Consider the following 20,240-nt stretch of genomic DNA (forward strand, 5'->3'; position numbering starts at 1 on the left):
TATAGTCAAGATCAGGCATAACTACCCCCCCCCCTCCCATTATTGTACACCATTAGGAAGAGTCTTGAAGCCACATATTTATTACATTCCGTTTATTCTGCAAATGACATCTGTAAAAAGTATACATCAAGCCTAAGTGTGGAACACTGGTGAAAGTTCAGTTATTTTACAGTACATTTTATTTCATAGGAGAGCCCCATAAAAACAAATGTACGTACATGTGAGTGACGTAAAGATGCACTCGATGCTACAGCACAAACCAGATTCCATATAGTCTACGTGTCGCATTTTGTTTAAACAGGGTGCTTGCCTTCTTAGGATAACGGAATTCAAAAAAATGTATTTTCACCAAACTGGACAATTTAAATGTCCTAGATATGAAAACAAAAAAGATCTCTAAAAAAGACAAAGTTTAAATGAAAATCAATGCTGAGTTCCACATTTACACTATGAACAGCCTTGCTAGCACATTTAAAGTAAGCTGCAAGCATGAAGACAAAGTGTATGAGTGCAGGTTGTTGGAAAAGGGGAGTATGAAGATGGCACAATGGAAAAGGTCATTTGATCTACTTTAAGGCCTTTAAAAGGCAAGCACCCTGTGGCTAAGAGCTGTGCAGTATTTCGTACCCCAAAACAAACTATGAACAGGCTGTTAACACTCTTTCGATCCTTGTCCGAGTGTTGATTTGGTCGATGACTGTCCAAAAACCTAACCCACCCAATGCTCCTTATCAACATCTGCTGAGGTCCCGCCACTTTCTCCCTTTGCTCCCTCCAAAACCACCCCTTTCCCCCCCCCCTTCCTTTCTCCCGTCACAGCAGGCAGGCGGAACAAAAACGGTAGAAAATATTCGGGCCCCTCCTTCCTCTCCTGCACTTCAGCCTCTACTGGGACTTCCTTCTGAGGGGAAAATGGCGGACGGGAGAGTTCTGGAGAAGGTCTGTGTAGCGGAGGGGTGGATTCAGCAGGAGGAGGGCAGGGAGTGGGTGGATAAGAGGCGGGGGGGGGGGGTTAGTGGCTTTAGTGTCCATCTCATGTGGTGGGGGATGTCATGCCTACCTCTAGGGGTGTGAGAGAGGGATGGGTGGGGATGGCTTCAGGGTCCATTTCCCTCCAGTGATCCCGTTACAAGCACATCTGCCGTCTTTTCCTCAGACTACCGACACAAAGACCACCTGCGTTGTGAACTCCATCCTCAGAAAAAAAGAGCCTCTTCAATCTGTTCCTGTAGTAACAAAAAACAAAAAGAAATTAGAAATCCATCGCCCTGACAACATGCTCCAGAGGACAAGAATAAATGTTCTTTATTTATACACAGTGTACTGGTGGCAGGCACCACATGCCTGCCACAGCACGCCTCGGTACACATCATTATGAACATTGTGTGTTTTCCTGTTTCACCTTAGACAATTATCCATGTTGTAATTCATATATCATATAACCAGTGTCACCCTAGCTCTATCACTTTCTCCCATCACAATTGGACAACCTAATTTTGTATTAACTCGTAACAAAGCCTGAATAGTAACCCATAGTATGTTTTTGGGAGAAAAGGTTGGAAATGTAGAAAAGATAGTCAGTGCGGTAATGAATAGAGAACGCATGTCGAGTGGATATCAAGTCTCCGTGGTGTCAGTAATCAGTCGATTAATCACAGATGGTCCATCGAAAAATAAATAATCTGCAGCTTTTCCAATAATCGTTTCAGTTAAGCAAATGTGTTAAATACTGCAGTTCGGTTTGTTGCTTCCTTTGTCACATTTGATAGCAAATTAAATATGTTAAGATTTTTGAAAGGTTGGCTTGCGCTTGTGAATGCCATTTGTAAAAAAAACAACTTTTTACATTTAATAGATTCATCTAGAAAAAAAAAAGTGTTATACTCTGCTTGTTGACTTGCAAGGATGTGATGACTGTATGTATCACACTAAAGATTGCTGGTGAAACGAAGACTACCTTTAGTGGGATTCACAGTCTCGTCAGTGTTGGCCTCCTCTGCTTCTGTTGCGACACCACACACCGACTGCTCCATTTTCTCCTCCGTCCCTCCTCCTGGCTGCGGCTCCGGGGGGGAGGATCCTGTAATTCGTGGCTCAGCGTCTGCTGCGACTGCTTTGGGTTCTGTCTCCTGAGCAGCAGCCGTCTGTTCCAACAGAGGCAAAGACGCTGTGGTAGAGAACCAGTGTCGTACCAAGTCTGCTGTTAAACCACTAGCCTGAGCTAGTTCCTGCAACTGTGCACAAAGAATAATCTGTTTTAAAGGACAGGGAGGATACATTTTTTAAAAACCTAATTAAAGCTTGTCATACTTCACGTAGCTTAAGAGCAGCCACCGTTATCACAAGTGACAATTACAGGTTGACAGTAAATGCTAAAAACCTGTGTCCAAAAGCATAATGAGGCATTCATAAAAAATGTTGCTTATAATCAAAAGTTCTCTTATTTGTTTTGTTTATAACTCACATTAATAGTCGAAATGATTTGCTTTATTTCAGAAAACAAATAATTGTGAAAATCAAATCCCATTAAAAAAAAAAAGATGGGAAGAAAATGACTGACTGAGCTCAATTAAAGAAAGATGATGCCGATACGTGAACTGATTTTGAAGCAGTGAAGAACATTTTCTCCCACAGAGCCGTGGTAAAGGTAAGATGTGTGAAGACTGTAAAATGTCCCGTTGTATCTTGTATCATAGCAGTAAAGATGCATCATCTGCCTCTCAGATGTCTGTTGTTTAAACCAATTGAATTGCTCTTCCGTTCTAAATGTGTTAACACTATTTGTCGTCTCCTTACCTGTGACTCCTCCAGGCTGCTGTAGGTGTCGCGGTGGGCCTGCAGGATCTCTATGTTCTCCTTCTGGAGGTCCTCTTCCAGAGCCATGGTCTGGTAAGCCTCCAGCCACTTCAGCTGGCCGTTCTTCTGCACATAACGGCAGTCCCCAAACCAGCGCACCACCTCTGGTCGGGGCAGTCCGGAGCAGCAGATCAGGTCATCGTACTGCGCGGCGCTGGGCCACTGGGTACGAGCGTACACTTGTTTGAGCTGTTGCAGCTGCTCCGCGTTCTTCTTACCTCGTAGGGCTGTGGGTTTGGGGGAGTTGGATGGTTTGTGTGTTGGGGTGGAGGGTTGGGATGGTTTGGGGGTGGTGGCTGGAGTGAGGCCTGGGGAGGATGCAGGTGTGTTACTGGAGTGCAGCGGGCTATCCAAGCCTTCACCGTCTTCTTTGCTGTTGGCCTCCGTCACCTTTAGCATCTTCAGGTTGATTTTAATAGGGTTCACTTTCAGTTCTCCTGAGCTGTCCTCTTTCTGTCTCTCCTCCCCATAGACTTCCATCTCCCCCTCCTCCTCTCTCAGCACCCGCTCAGCCTCCTCTTTCTTTTTCTCGGCTGCCAGCCTCTTCCTCCTGTCAGCGAACCAGCCATGGATCTCCCTCCTGGTCATTTTTGTCTCAGATCGCAATCTGTCCACTTCCTCTCCTGTCGGGTCTGACTCCTGGCAAAAACTGGCCTCTAGAGCTTTCAACTAAACATAAGACAGGAATGGAAAAGGTCAAAAAAGGACTGAGTAGATTTAGCAAGAAGGATAATCGGCACAATTTAAGATTTTTCTTTAGGCACTTATCTAAAGGCATTTCAACGTTTTAAAACTGTATGCAATAACACTCCTGAAAAAATACCCGTAAACAGACAAACATTTTGAAATAAGTTGAATTATTTCAAAAATGTTTTAACTTAATAATAAAAAGTCAGTTTCAGCATTAGTACTGATTGATCACAGTAAAAACATTGTCAGCCTCCAAGCATTGAATCCCTATAGTTTCTTACGAACCAATAGCCTCACCTGATGAGGTTCTCTCTCCTTGTAGCGGATAGCTGTGAAATCTGGAGAAGGAGCTCTGGGGAGTCGACGGGAAGGTGTGGTGGGAGAGGTTGGAGTCTGTGATGCAGTCGGGCTCAGGGGGGCCAAGCTGTGCTGGGGAGTTTTTGAGCTTGAGTTGCTGCTGCTCTCAGACAGATCCACAGGTTGGGCGCCGCCAGCAGCTCCGCCCCCTGCCGTACCTGAAGCGCTCCCTGCTGCCCCCGCCTTACTCTGCGCCCCTGTGCTGGAGCGGGACCCTTTGAGGTTGCGGAAGTGGTAGCGCCGGTCACTGAACCACTTGCGGACTTCTCGTACTGTGAGCCCGGTCAGAGCGATGAGCCGGTCAACCTCCTCCTGGTCGGGAAACTGGCAGACCAGAAAACTGTCCTTCAGGTGGTTGAGCTGCTCCTGAGACTTTTTGCCCTTATAGAAGCTGGGGTCCAGGAACGCGTTCACAGACATCCGAGATGCAGGTGAGGGGGAGGGAGACTTTGAGATGGGGGAAGACGCCTCCTCCATTTTGATGGCTGGAGAGTTGCTGGTGGTGGTTTCGACATCATGCGTGTCATTTTTGATGCGGCTATCTTTGGCATCTTTGCTCTTCTGTCCCTCTCTGCCTGTTCTGCTGCTTTCTGTGGACCCTTTGTTGTCACTCTTCACAACGTTGGTCTTGTTTGCTTTACTGAAATCAGTGTTCTTAGCATTTACATAGCTGGTGACATTACTATTGCTTTTGTTATTGTAGTTTGCACTGCTTTGTTTACCATTGACACTGCTAACCCTAGCATTACTGCCCCCTAAACTAAGGTTGATGACACTAGCCGGACTGCTAGTAATAATACTGCTTGTGCCCCCTCTACCACTCCTACTACTATTACTGCTGCTAATTATGTTGCTCCCAGTGCTACTGCTGCCCACCGTCCCCACCACCATGCTGACGCCTTTGTCTGCCACCAGGGCGGCAGCGGGACGGGCCTGCATGGGGCGGGCTGCTGCCTGGGGCTTCGGTGTGACAGCCAGGGCCAACGGAGTGCTGCTAACCTGGATACCATTTGCCATGATAACCCCTCCTTGGCTGAGAAGAGAGCCCTGCAGGAAGTGAGGGATCCCTGTCGCCCCCAGCGAGGCAGGCAGGACTGTGAATGTGTGATGGGTCGAGGTTTGGTGACTATGGATGTGGTTCTGCGAGCTGGCAGGTGCAGTCTGTATGATGGTGTTGAACATCTTCCTCCTGGCCTCCTCTATCTCCTCAGGAGACCAGCTGATGCCTTGTTTGAGTCTCTGGGCCGTGAACCAGATCTTGATCTGCTCTTCTGGGAACTTTGTGACCACAGTCAGGAAGCAGAGCTCCGCCTTTGTGGGGTAAGGAAACTTACTGAAGGAGGTCTTCAAGAAGGGAGAGGAGTCCATGGAGGCATTGTAGGTAGGGATGCTGCTCAAAGGAATCATCACCTGGGAGGAGAAAGATTATCGCATTATTCAATCTCTTATTAATGTCATTACACTGGGACACAAAAAATTCATTAAAAAAGTTACCTTGGGGAGATTTTTGGAGGTTGAATACGAAGCCGAGGAAATATTTGAGGAGACTGTGATTGGTGCAGATTGATGAAAGTTTCTGTTTTGAACCATTGAGACCACCTGTAGGGAAAATATTTAAAATGTATTAAATGTTTTTAATATCTAATATAAGTCAATTATAAACCAACTTTTCCAAAACAGCCAAATGACCACCTACCTGTGTGATGGGAGTCTTGAGCATTGGTAAAGCTCCAGAGCCGTTGACTATCTGGATTGCTGAAGGCAGAGTGACTTTTGTGGTCCCATTGTGGACGATGGTAGGAACATGGGTGACTGTGACTGCGGGAGGATCTTTTCTCTCAGTCTCTCTAGAAGAGGAGTCTGAGGAAGGATCATCAGAGATAGGGTGAGACACCACTATCCGTTTAGACTCTGATTTGCCCTTCAGCATCCTAATCATCGGGGTTTTGGTGATGGAGATCTCGCTTTCTTTCCCTGTTTCTGCCCCAGTTAGCAGATTCTGCTCCACCACAACCCTCCTGTCCTTCTTCCTCAGCTGCAGAGTCGTGGTCAATGTGCTAGGGTGAATCCTGGCATTATGCAGGGCCAGCCCCTCAAACTTGGGCGCTGAGACCCTGCAGCTTACACAAAAAAAGCTGGGGTCCGCACGAAAGTCTGGGTGCCCAGAGTACACATGATCCAAGAACAAGTTAAGGTCATGGGTTTCAAAGTTACAAGGCTTACAGGTGTAAGTGCCAGCACTGTCTTTGATGGCGTCCCCCGCCTCTGGTCTGAAAGACTCTCCTGGGTCGGGAGAGCTACGTCTGCCACCTCCAGAAAACCTGGATTGACAGTAAAAATCCGGAGAGTCCCGGTCAACCTCATCTGTTGGGCGTATGATCTTGCTGGGGATCATACAGGGGATAGTGGACTTCCTCTTGCTGGCCATGGTGCGACCACAGGGTGGGTTCTTCAAATGGCTGGGAACAGGGTGTGAGTGAGATTATGGGCTGACTATAGACCAGGCATGGGGGAAGGAGGACAGCGGGACATGTCCATAGGTCCACTTGTAGTTCTCACTGCAACTTCAAAGAGGGAACCTGGAAATGAAAGAGAGTAACACGTTTTAGAACAAGTCATGTTTTAAGATAAGAGGTAAGAGGTAATTTATTGATCCCAAATTGGGACATTTTAGAAATGTCCAAATTTGGGATCAATAAAGTACCTCGAAGTTTTGGATTGTGGCATAAAATGTTTCAAGTACAAATGACGGAAGAGTCGTGAGAGGGAGAACAGATTGCAAAGAGAAGAAATTAGATGGGATATCTTACGCCACTCAGTACAACCCAGATTTCTCAGCTGGAAGAAAATCATCCATGGCTGGATTTTTCCAGGTAAAATATCAACAAAACAGGTAATAATAAGCGTTGGTGTTAAGATTCAGCCCGAAGCCTTTTAAAAACTAGAGTGTTGCTTGAAGATCTTTAAATAAAAATAAAAAAGTCTTGTCCTCAACTCCCATGAAACTCAAGGCTATCTCTTTTATGAGGGCATTCAACCCACCTCAGTCTGCTCCTTCACTAAAGGCTTTTTAGGAGAGCTCCTGTCCTACCCTCCTTTCCCCTCCCCCACACAACTCTGCCTCACTTCCCCTCGTTCAGACACACCCCCACAGAGAGAGCACATTCTGTATTTTTTTTGTATCCAAAGCCTCTGTAGCTTCAGTGAATACTTTTTATAAAGATTTCCACAGACATTCTCACTTGTGAATGAGTTGCTTAAGATAGAGTCTACTTGATAATTGTGTTAGTGGGTGGATCAACAGATGTTCCTCAGGAAAATGGCGTTCTCGTCCAACACTAGCACAGACAGTGCAGATTGAAACCGTAGACCTGCGTAAGTCTGATGTGAATCTTCAAAATGTTCACATCACCCCTAGATCCTTTGTCCCCCTTACAAAATGGCGAAGCTTCCTGTGGAGGAGTGTTCCCCTCCCTCTGACAGAGAGGTAGTGATGCAGAATTGGAGGACAGCTCTAGGGCAATTACTCTCCCAATCACTCTGCACTGACATGACACCTCGCGCAAAGAGCAGCAAAAGCTCACAAAAGTTCAGCAGCTAAAAGACGTTGAACAGGAAAACCCTAAAACCTTTCAAAGTCCAGCCCCTCCCTTCACCAACAAATCCAAACCAAATGCAGCTTTTCTGGTAGGCCGCCCAAATCTAAAATAATCATGCTCTTTCAAAATAGAGCAGTCCTATAAAAAAAAAAAGTTAAACTTGATAGGGACTTGTTTCAGACTTAGCATAACCTCTTGATGCACAATAATGCTGCAGCACCACTATGTCCCCTTCAGGTGAGCAGCACACTACAAGTTGTCATCATACAATTAACCAAACCACCAATCAAATGTAACTAATTCAGTGGCAAAGGCACTCTTTCTTTTTTACCAACAAACACACACACTCTTTACTTTACATAAAGGTCATGGTACATTAGCTCAGAGCCCAGTTAACCGTCACAGGCCTGGGGTGTGACGGATGCCCTTTCACACACTTACCGAGCGAAGGTATACTTTCCTGCAGTCTGAAGCCAACAACCTCAGTTAAAGTCGATGACTTTTTCTAACTTCCTGTGTGTCTACTTTTCAAAATGTTTTGAACTCAATACCACAAATAATTAATCAATACCGAGACACTGTATCAAGCATCTTAATTGAACATGCGATTTGTTATCTTTATCTTAGTTTGACGTTATGCATCTGAGAGTGAGGGGTAAAGAGGCAAAATAAGTTTGCTACTGTGGGGGGAACGTGATGCCCCCTTGTTCCCCCGAGCATGCCTCAGAGAGAGCAACTGCCCTCAGCTCGGGTTGTTGTGCACCCCTCCTACTGCCCTGCCATTCAGTTCTGCATCAGGGGGCACCGCTCTGCCAAGGCAGGCTGGTCACATGACCAACACAAAGGCTTATGGGGGGGCAGTCTCAGCCATCCATCACGTGGTTCGGTTGGGTGTGGGGGGGGGGCAAGCGAGAGGAGAGGACGGTGGGGGATGGGCAGCCGGTTTGGGGGTGAGGAGGCAAGGGAAGGAGGGGTGTTAACTGTCGTGGAGGAAGCACTGAGGTGTTTCAGTGTGGAATTTCTCCTCCCTGATACCCCCCTCCAACCAGCCAACACCACCCCGCCCTGCTAACCCCCGATCTTCAACGCCCCCTTCTTGCTCCAAACTACAATCACAGTCCTTCCCTCCTCCCTCCTCCCTCCCTCCCTCCTCGCTGCACTGCAAAGACTGGAATGTTCCAACCCGAGCTCTTCAGCCAGTGGACACAACCTGAAGTTCAGCTTGAGTGTCTGTATGTGCACACTCATGCGTCTCAGTGTATCATGCTCACCAATTACTCAAACTAAAGACAAACACATAAGGTATCACAAATTATCAAAATTAATCATGTAAAAACCAACAGGCGGTTACACCGAAAGACAGCGCTATGATCGCAACAGATCTTGCATCTCACACTGATGGCATGTGAGACAAATGAAAACACTGTGACCACATTTGCAGATAAAGCTTGAGTCTCTGCAAGGCGAGTTACCAGCGCAGACCCAGAGGCCTCACACAGGTGAGGACAGAAACAATGCACAATGCAGGCCAAGCTATTATCGGCGAGTCGACATGGCCAGCTCATGCCGGGCTCAGACAGAGCACTGTTGACTCACGGGTATGAGCACATCGGCCAGAAACTTTAATTTGAAAGCTACACATACATTGACTGACCATGTGGTGATGGTGGGTTTGTGTCTGTTATGCGTGTCAGCATTTGCATGTGTGGGTTTCCTGTGAGATTGAGAGTGGAGAGAAGGGGAGGTGGGGGTGGGCGAGTTGAGCAAGTGTGCTCGCGTCTGTGTGTATGTGGCGTGCGGGGGTGGCTGCCTGCATGCCTGTGTGTGAGGCTTGTTTACCGAGGTAGTGAGGCTGCCATTTACTGCATGTGAGAGTCAGAGATCTCCCGGTGACACACAAAGGCGATGTTCTTGACTTACTGACTCTCGTCTAGGCCCGGGCTGTGTCCTTCGAGTACAGGCCAATGATAATACGCTCTAGAAATCCAACAGCTCGGCTGCTTGGCGTAGCAGTAAGCTAACTCCTCACCTAGCTGAGAATACAGGTGTAATGTTGATATGTTTACACGTGTAACACATGCTCTATGGTGTACAACACAGGCAGTCTTTTCCTTGTTTGCTCTTGCTTCCACACTTGTCTTTTTTTTCTCCCTCTTCCCCTGTCTCTTCACCCTCACTCCCCCCTTCCTCTCAAACAGTCTCTGCACCCCTTAACTCCCTCCCTCCCTCGGTTTCTTCTTCTCCTCCCTCTCTTAGCAAGTTTGGCCCAGGGAGACAGGTCGGCAGCGCCACTGGTGTGTTACTGTCCCCATGGCAACCACCTCCTACCCCCTCTCTCTCTCCCACCAGCTCCTTTCTGTAAAGCACATGCGTGTGAGTAAACACACACAGACATGGTTACTCAAACCTTGGCGCACACACACATCTCTTATGCATCCAGTCCCCAACTTGTTTGTTCCACACACCCCTGTGAGTGGTATTTGGCGAGTCCCTGCCCTGCTCCTATTTCAGTGCCTACCTCAGGCGGTGTTGATGTCTCCCAGCTAGGTGTGGTCGCCGTCGCCTGGGCATGCTATTGGCCAGAGCTGATGGCGTCTCTTCCTGTTTAACTCTAAGTCCCTCTCCAGACATACTGCCCTCGCTCTCTGTGGCTCCCGTGTTTGGCCTCAGCGGCCTGAGGCATGCAGGGCTTCTGTATTCACTGGAGGCAACAGAGGCATGGATACATAAACAGGGCTGGAATCTCTTTCAGAGACGACTGAGGGACCACCTCTATCCCCAAGGGTGAGCCCCCAGGCTAATTATAAAGTCTTCACCAAACCCCTATGCCATATACTAGTCTATGTTCCTAAACCTTTGCTTTTTCTACCATGTACCAAAAGAGAAATCCTTCGCCATGTTTTCTTCTCTCCCAAAACAGAAATATCTTGACAGCTACTGATTATCCCACCTTAAACAGACATGGCTCCAATATGACTCCTCTTGTCAATAAACTCTAGGGTTTTCGCACACTTGTGAACCTGCTGACGCTGATACACGCTCACAACCCTCACCCTTTGTGGGTTTGAACTTATTACCACTACCAGTTCATCGCCAATACAATAGTGGCAACGGTAAGGAAACCTCAATGACTGTGTCCTACGGTGTCATTCCATCTGCTCCTGAGTCCCACTTGGGCTGCTCTCAGGTCAGGGAGCGGATGGCTGTGTGGGTTGCAAACGGCTGCAATACTGTGGCCACTGCCAGTGCAGGCTTTAAACTGGGTTGCTGAGAGGGGAGGGAGAGAAAAATGGCGGAGCACCATGCTCTGTGCTGTCCAACCTAAAATGGCTGACATCCCAAGCTGTTAACCAGCCAAGCAGAGCAAGAGGCTGCTGCTGCTGCTGCTACTGCTGCTGACCCAAACCTGCTCGCTGTGTCCGGACGTGTGAGTGGATCACACTGCTACCCCACAAAGATTGAGAAAAGGCTCTAGAGTCGCATCTGATAATATTTGTTGTTGTCAAACTTGGTAGAGATCTGGAAGTAAATTGTGGGTCAACACAGAGAGAGGAATAAACTCACTGATTAAAAGTGATTACTGAATGACTATCACACACACACACACACACACCGAATAACTCAATTTCCTTTTAAGATGTTGTTAGATGTGTAAAAAGGAAACTTGAAAACACAGAAAAACATTCTCACGATGAACAGAAGTGCAAGGCCAAAATACAGTTTACGTAAATGTTATGATTCATCCTTTCATAGAAAGCAGCTCAACCTTTCCTAAACTGAGGGATAGAATGGGAGAAAGAGAGAGGGGGGGGGTGAGACTTTTCAGATTGAAATGTACAGCCATTGAGCTCAAGCATCACCACAGCAAGAAGGGGCATAATAACAATAATATTAACAACAAAAATAGCTGACTTTTGTACCTATTGACAACAACAACAAAACACCTACAAAGCCAAATTGATTATTTAATCAGCAATAGTATAGGAGCTGACCTCTTGTATACTGAGAGATGTACCACTGTGAGTGATACATATATACTGTAGGTGGATTAAGCTGCCTGTCTATGCTGGGGACTCACGTGGACATCAGACACAAACGAGCTGTCTGGGAAAGCTTTGCTCTAATCCCTGGAGTCACACACTCATGACAACACTGACATGATAGAAATCCAAGACAACAACTTCAGACTAGTAGGCAACATAAAAGCATTAAGTTATGAAGCTTTATGAAAAGTGTGTATCCTTGATTAAACCAATCTGTGAACATTACACTTTTATATGACAAAAACAACAAAAATATAGGTTTTATAATAAGGTCGTGGGTAAATCATAGTTAATCAGTTGCACAATTGTCCAAAATAAACTCTAAACAAAGTAATAACTGATTGTCTAAATGATTTCTAACTTCATTTATGGCACAGACTGAAAATAGGGAGTTTAAGCTGAATATATTAAATGTATGAATTTAATGTAAAGCGACAACATCTAATAGCTCCTTATATAAACAATACATGTTTTAAAAAGATGAGGAAATAGCGGTATTTTGTTAAATGGCACAGAGTGTCTGTACTGTAACGCTAGTCCCAGAGCGCAGCGGCGTCAAACATTTACGAAAATGATGCGTGTTCATCTTCCGCTCAAGTTAGGCGGAGTGAGCCCCAACTTAATAGGCTTGTCTGCGTTATAGGTTTTAAACATTGCAACCAATTCAGAGTGGAGGAAAAGGCAAGCCCCCAGCCCAAAAAACTACTCTCTCTCCCCCCGCTGTCGCCATTTTAAGCAGGCGACATGCAGCTGGCCAGCAATGAGCCAAAGCGCAGCCCGCAAAGGTAAGGCTGCACTATTATAGCCCGCACAAGTTTTGGGAAAGGTGAAACACTTGTGTAAATGTGTATTATAAAACCACACTCACCTCGCTTTGTCGGAGCTCAGTGTATGCAGCGCAGGATTTAAAAAAAAGTTTACAATGATATGGGCTCAGTGGAGGCAGAAACTGACGGGAGGTTTGGGCTTCACTGATGGCAACTTAGGTGTAAGCCCCCTCTGTCCATAGGCTGGTGATAAACGTGACACTGGAGCCAGGCCGGTCCCTACAACGCTTGTTTATTTCGAGTGGCTCTCAGTGTTAAAGCAGGCAGTGGAGGGGAGGAAAATACGACGGACGTACCGAGGGAAGAGACGCACACGTGACTCAGACGTCACTGACGGTGGAGTTGGCGTGAGAGCTCGAGCTCCGCCGTGCACAGAGCAGCAGAAGTGAGTCAGACATCCCGTCCTGACTTTGACCCAACAAGACGTGGGGGTCCTGGTCAAGTTTTAGTAAGCGACAAAAGATTCTCCTGTCCAGGTGAGACGTCATGTGTTACAGCAACTCACACCTGTCCCTCTCTTCCAGATGACCCCTCTTAAAGAGATAGAAGGCTACAGTGTGTCAAAAGTTCATTCATCACACCTCAACTATACTAAAGAACTACTATCGAAAGTTTGCAAAACAATAACATATAAATGACTGCTCATCCGTATGTTCAGTATGTAAGGCAATGAGCCTTGTTGTTTTGTCTCCAATACATTTCTAGAGGTGGGAGAAGTACTTAGATCTTGTGTAAAAGTATAAGTACCAGAATGTAGGGATACTCTGTTAAGTAAAAGTCCTGCATTCAAAATGTTATTCAAGTAAAAGCATCAAAATATACTTATGTATATACCAAAAGTAAAAGTACTCATGATGCAGATTGGCCCATTTTAGAATAATATATATTATAGGTTTTGATTATAATTATTGATGCATGTTATCAAAGCTGGTAAAGGTGCAGTTTTAATTACTTTGTATGCAGGGTATAGCTTGTGAATTTACTCCAGGTGTAACTAAAGTCTTATGTATGTGTTGATTATATTTCACATCATTAATCCAAATCTGTAAAGTAACTAAAGGGATTAAATAACTATAGTGGAGTAAAAGTACACAATTCACCTCTGAATTCTAGCAGAGTAGAACAAATTGATCAATTACTTAAATTAAGATTACAAGTAATCTGTTGAAGTACATCTTGAAAAAACACCTAACAAACTAGCAACTGGGTGTATACAGTCAAATCAAGTTTTCACAATAAACTTGTCTTCTGCTACTAGGTTTGCTGGAGTTTGAACCTCATTCAAAAATATTTACTGTCTGCATAGACATAAAAGGTAGTTGGAGATTGTACGAGACCATCAACTGTGGCTCTTCTACAAGTAGGATATGTAGATTTAAAAAAAGCTATTCAGTTAGTAAGAGCACATGGTTTCTTTCCACTGCTTCTCAAAGGAATTTTACAATTCAACAGAAAAAGCTTTTCACTTATCATATAAAAGTGTTATTGATTTTCCATTAAGCTGTGTTTATTATGCAGCCATGCAATGAGACACAAATTAAGATGTTCACACATCCCCCACATCTTCCTGAATGACTCATTTAGTAAAGATGCATAGTGGGTCAATTTGAAGACTCAAAAGAGAAACTGCAATTCCTCAAATGGTTCTCGTATGTGCATGATTCAAAATGTATTCATAACTACACTGATTTTAGCATATTACATCTGTCATCAATACAGATAAATTCATGAGAAATATATTCAAATATCATCAGAATACATTTGGGAGTAAGAGAACATTGATACTTTATAACAGGCAACTGAACATTTGTTTCCATCCTAATATAATTTATTCTAATTATCTGTGTTGTAAATACTATTCCCAGGGGCATTTCCTTCTTCAATCAAATCTTATCACTCAATTGTCAATTTTCATGATGTATTTGTCCGACTGGTTTTAGGAACGAGGCTATGGTTGGACCAAGCATTATTGGAAAGGATTAGCCAAATGTCTCCATTCACACCAGTTTATTAGGTAGTATAACAATCATGGTTATCTCAAATCAGAGTGATGATCTGGAGAGGATGTACTGGGGCTAGATAAGGCTTTCACCAACTGCAGTGAAGCTCACCTTCATGAAGGAAGCCCTCTGCTGGACAGTAGAGAGAATGACTGAAAGAAGAGCAAGCGAGTGTCACTTAGGGTAATTGTTTTTTCATTATTTCAGATGTTGCTTTGTTTAAATAAAACATGCACCAAAAACTGCTACTTTTTAGGGGAAATTTGATTTCAGAAATCATTATCTTATATTTTCTTACAATCAAAATGTGTTTATTACCTTTATTTTGTCTTCCTTTAAAAATGTGTATTTATTATAAATATATATTTAGGTAACTCTTGGTTTGTTAATCATTTTGCTTTACGTTGTAGTTGTTCACCTGTGGTTGATGTTTACTTCAATGTTCTCTGAAAAAACTGAATATATAGTTTGAGTTGTAGCCAATTGACTTTAAACCCCTTCTTATATAATCAGTTTGAGATATGTACATAAGCTGCATTGATTATCATTATCCAATTCAACAATTTCTCAATAGAAAATTAATTTGTTTAATAAAAAGACATAAATGCTCAAAAGATTTTGCGCCCAGCTTCTGAAATGTATATATACTTTTTGTGTTTTCTTTGCCTCTTTGATTATCAGTGCATCATATCTTGATTTAGCACAATTAGTTTGAATGATATGTTCTTTACATATTATTTTATTCATTTATTCAAATGTGATTTCAATAATATATACAAAATACTCCGTACACAGTTTATGTTTCTTTCATCAAAACACAATTTCTTGAGTTTGGACAATTTTAAGTCTTTTAAAAGTATGTGTTTTTTTTTATAAATGTTTACATGGACTGCTGCCCCCTCCCTATCTCCTCCTGCACTTTATATGTCGTAGCTGCTACATTGTATACTACCTTGTGGTAAATGCTTGTATGCTGCTCATGCTCTTTCTGCATATCATGTATTTCTGTTTGCTATGTATATAAATGTTATGTTCATAAATATTGTATGTGACGGGACTACGGATGGAAATTAGCTCAAAGCTAAAATCCGGCTCATTTACATTTCAAAGCATTATTTTGTTTAAAAATGTTCATTAATGTGCACTGTCCCGGTTCAAATAAACGATTAAATTAAATGAAATCATATATCGGATGATGTAATGTAAAGAACACTATGCTTTTAATTTTATAAATGTATGCTAATTAATTAACCTATAAGTTTACTATTGCTTACTTTATTAACAACAAAGTAAGCAATATAGTAAACTACTTAAATCACTTGGCAATGGTGTCACAATGTTTTTAAGGAGGGATTAAATGACATTAAAGACTGATTTTTAAATACTTGAATGTCTGAAAACAACTTTGGCCTTTGTGAATGTCATGTTTTCTGATAAAAAAGTGATCAACTTTACTGTTAATGACACTTCTGACATTTCATTGAAGAAAAATCACATCTGAGATATAACCCCAAACCGTATAAGACACCCAGGTTAATGAGATAATGTAGAATCAGAATCAGAATCATTGTATTCATCCCACAGAGGGAACATTTACATTGTTGCAGCAAAGTATAAATAGAGACGAAAAAAACACAATTAGATAAAAGGCATGCACATAATATTTCAAATAAACATTATTAAAGTTTACATAAGTACACATTCAGGTAGATAAGTAAGTAGCTGAAGTATTTATAAAATCAAAATAAGTGTAACATGTAGTGTTAGATAACAGTATTACAATTATATATTGCAAAGAGTTATAAACAGATTCTTGTTCCAGTAATAGACGGTCTAACTAAGAATATGCAGTAAGTCCAATAGCCAATGTAAGTCCAGAAGTTGTTTGAAGGAGTACATACGTTAAATAAATGACAAAAACACTCATGAGGGGAACCCAAAAGTATTACCTACCACAACCTGCTTTGACAGTTCTGAGTTGCATTACACATCTTGACCACTAGCTGTCGCTGCAGATTTTAAGCACTTTCTGCCACGAGCGTTGCAGAAACGTCGCACTCGCTCATTGGCTGTTGTAGGCCGGGGTCAAACTGCCTTGCGCATGCTCAGATGCCCTTTTTCGGTTCCAGACTGAAATCTGTCAGATCAGCGTAGCGTACGTTGCCTTAATACCTTCTAATATTTCAGTACTTTCTTCCCCTAGTCTGCGCTAGAGACTTTTATCTAGCCTGAAGGGTCCTCGGATTTGGATTCTAACCTTTTGACGTCTACAGCTGAAGGAAACAGAAAAGAATGACGACCAATTTAAAGCGGAAAGAAGAAAGTCATCTGCAGAATGGGGGTGTAAAGCAGCCCACATGGAGCAAAGTCTTCAACAGTACTGCTGTCTGGGAGGAGAAGGTCAGACAGCTTTAAAATGTAGCTCAGTTATTATGTTGTCGCTATTAGTTGCCATAAAGTTATCAATTCACCTGATTTGTTGTCAGGTGTTCATAAAGACGGCTATCTGGAGCTAGCCAGCATGCTAAGGATTATGTGGTTTGCCTGGGTTACTTGTCAATTGGAAAAAAAATAATGCAAGGCCTGACGTTAATTTTCTTAAGAGATTTGTTCATAACAAAACTACTGGTCTTGAAGTCGAATATATGTATAAAACGCTGAGATGTATTACTTTATATACGTTGGATTTGAAGGGATCAAATTGCTAAAATGCCTTTTACATTTCTCAATACGTCCTCTCACGGAGTAATTTGCTTTAAAATAGTCTAGTGTTGCATCTAACAGTACATGTAATTATACACACTTAATTTAAGCAGCTGCAGCTCTTGCTAACTTAAATTACCTTAAGTTACATTTCGGTTTATTGGCTCATCAATTAAATGATTAATATTCACTATCACAAGTTTTTTGTGTCAGTGTTGGTCTCCATAAATGTTACCTAAACCCAACCCCTAGCAAATTATCGTATAGTCACCCAACCATAACCTCAGATAACCTTAATGAAGCTCTAAGCCAATGGGCGACACTTATTATAAGAGAAACAGGCTTTGACAAAAGATTAGTGATGCATCAGGCTATTTTTGTCAAAACAATAGATTATGTTATATGTGTTATAAACAGTTTCTCCGTTTTTTTTCTGTGTAAAGAACCCACACACACACACACACACACACACACACACACACCTTGTAATACATCCCCTAAATAGAAAACATAAACAAATGAAATGAAGGGGATAATAATGCATTACCATCTTTTCAATCAAGTATTTTGTTCTCTAAATGAAGTTTCTCTCTTTTCTTTTACAGGATGAGTTTTTAGATGTGATTTACTGGCTACGGCAAATTATTGCTATAATCCTTGGTGTGATATGGGGAGTCGCACCGTTGAAAGGATTCCTGGCAATAGCCATGTAAGTGTGCTGGACAGACTGTCTTAAAATATATATGTAACTGAGCATTCTAGTTGATTCATATCTCATTGAACCAAAGAAAACACAGAAAAGTTAACATGTTTATGTATTTGTTTCGTTAGATTCTGCATCATCAACGCTGGCATCCTGTACGTATACTTCAGCAGCTTTCAGCAGGTTGATGAGGAGGAGTATGGGGGCACATGGGAACTCACCAAAGAAGGCTTCATGACATCTTTTGCTCTCTTTATGGTGAGTATGCTAATATTTATTGAAAGACTTGTTGGCTTTTCAGCTTTCTTTAGAATAAGAGGTTCAAAATATGGGCTAAAGGCAAATATACTATATAATTACGGTTAACTCATGTTTTACGTCATATTCAGCTGCATAGCATTTGAGCACCGCTATATCGGGTGGAGATGGCTAACATGTGCATGGCATCTTATGCTTTTGGTTATTTTCCTTTTATAATTAAATAAAATTGCTTATTCTGGTTTCAAATTTGTCATCAAATCAAAGACCGGATATTTTTAGGTTCTCAAATGTATGATTTGAAATAATAAAAAGTTTAATTTAGTGATGCTTAACGCTCTGTGGTTTACTTAATCTGTGCATAGAACACCACTAAGAAAATATGTGAGAATAAAACTCAAAGATCAATAGGCCCCTTATCAACAGTGTGTATTCACAGTTTCAATAATAATAATTATAAAAATGTATGATAATGCTAGAAAAGGGGATATACGATTTTAAAGTAAGCTTAAAACAAATTGTATCGATAAAAAATAACGATTATTTGTAACACCAAATTCTTGTTTTTGTTTTTGTAGGAGTTGTGCTCAGTCGGTGTGTTTTTCCTTAGCCAGTTATTATTAGTCCGCTTGTAATGAGTATACTGTGCTGCTAACCACTATGACCTGTATCAATTTTAAGTTTAATTGGATCATTTGTATCTTTAATTTCTTTTTCTTTTTCCTTTACCAGGTGGTGTGGATAATCTTTTACACAGCACTACATTTTGAATGACAGGGATCCATAAGACACTAAATATGAACATTTCTGTTGAAGTAAATTGCCAAGAAAGAGGAACCCCACAGCTTGAGGGGTCTCAATGCTCCTCCATACAATATGACTTTTTCAGTGTGCAGTGCATCATGGGAATCCTTGTTTGATTAACAGGATCCTGCAAGAACACCGTGATGAACAAAAAAATGTACATCTGTCTAATTCAGGGGTTCCTTTTAAGGCAGCCTTTATCACACTTCCCACATGTTTATATTTCCTTCTTAATTTTAATGTCATCATCTCTTTCAAAACACTACCGAAAAGGTCAGCTGAGATCGGTTGCAAACTCAATGTGCGATGGAAGATTGCCTTGATGTGAATCAGAATAGAAATTCCTTTGTTGGTTTACTACAGGGCCTTTCGTCTGCTTTAGAAGACATGAACGGACATTTTAGACTATATAAGCAGCATGTGTTTCATCCCAGTTGCTGACAACAAACTGTTGTCATATTTATTAAGGATCAGTCAATCCATAAGTGTGAATTGTTACCTTTTTTTTAAATTTAGGGACAAAACACATCATACCGGATGTAACTACCAGTAATAAATTGTTCTTGTGGTTTTTACTGTTAAATACCATCTCTTACATTTCACTCCAAACTTTATGTTTTGTCTTTTCTTTTTTTTTGCTCACTCGATATAAACGTAGCATTTTTGAATAAAATCTGTCAATAGTCATTTCGTCTTAAAGGTCTGGTGTCCAACACATGTGAAAGTTCTTAGGCAACCACACAGCTGATATCTCACTCGTGCTAATTTTAACATCAAAACCAAATGCCGGCTCGTAAAATACACATATCGGCTGATATTCAATCCCGATGACGGGATCTGCCAGTAGTATCAATATGCTGTTGCTAAGGACAGGAACTAAAAACTATCCAAGCAATCTGTCCATACAAATGATTTCCTCAAAGCAAAGAGGAAACATGCATGCCCTTTTCAGATGCAAATGTTCACAGATTTAAGCTTAAAAACGAGTCTGTGCACTGCCATGACTAACTGTTCTTATATCTAGATGTCATTTATTAATGGCATTAGTTAGGAGGGTAGACCTAATTTAAATTTGATTATTCTCACTTGTAGCTTCCAGATCAAAGTCTTACCTTTTTTTGAAATTAATTTAAATTTGTTTGTAAATTCTGTACAATGTCCGTTTTGTCAAATCCACCTTGTATTAAACAGATTTATTTGTACTCATGTTATATCTTGTTTAATGTAACATATTTCTCAGTATTTTATAGTGAAGAACTTTTAAAAACAGTTCTTGCAAAGTTATTAAAATTATAATGTTATATTAGATACTCAGCTGGTGTTTGAAAGGATTGTATTTTCTGATCAAATCTTTTGGGAATCATTAAACATGGGCTTTATTTGGCCTCCATTTTCAAAGA

The 20,240-nt window shown here is 42.0% G+C and overlaps 2 protein-coding genes across 2 annotated transcripts; one reads left to right on the forward strand and one right to left on the reverse strand.

The window, feature by feature from the left end:
* Nucleotides 1-64: 64 nt before the first annotated feature.
* On the reverse strand, nucleotides 65-12,693 carry zhx3 (zinc fingers and homeoboxes 3). Its single transcript, XM_034126675.1, has 7 exons — nucleotides 12,414-12,693; nucleotides 5,600-6,482; nucleotides 5,398-5,502; nucleotides 3,844-5,313; nucleotides 2,797-3,525; nucleotides 1,958-2,234; nucleotides 65-1,226 (listed from the first exon to the last, which is right to left on the reverse strand). Exons 2-7 carry the CDS (start codon nucleotides 6,329-6,331, stop codon nucleotides 1,216-1,218), a joined length of 3,324 nt encoding a protein of 1,107 aa, XP_033982566.1. The 5' UTR covers nucleotides 6,332-6,482; nucleotides 12,414-12,693; the 3' UTR covers nucleotides 65-1,215.
* A 3,776-nt stretch (nucleotides 12,694-16,469) lies between these two features.
* rab5if (RAB5 interacting factor) lies at nucleotides 16,470-20,240 on the forward strand. The gene is made up of 4 exons (XM_034126426.1): nucleotides 16,470-16,772; nucleotides 17,681-17,784; nucleotides 17,907-18,036; nucleotides 18,769-20,240. The coding sequence occupies exons 1-4, from the start codon at nucleotides 16,665-16,667 to the stop codon at nucleotides 18,808-18,810; spliced, it is 384 nt and encodes a 127-aa protein (XP_033982317.1). The 5' UTR covers nucleotides 16,470-16,664; the 3' UTR covers nucleotides 18,811-20,240.

Source organism: Trematomus bernacchii, unplaced genomic scaffold (genome assembly GCF_902827165.1).
Source record: "Trematomus bernacchii unplaced genomic scaffold, fTreBer1.1, whole genome shotgun sequence".
Classification (NCBI taxonomy): domain Eukaryota; kingdom Metazoa; phylum Chordata; class Actinopteri; order Perciformes; family Nototheniidae; genus Trematomus; species Trematomus bernacchii.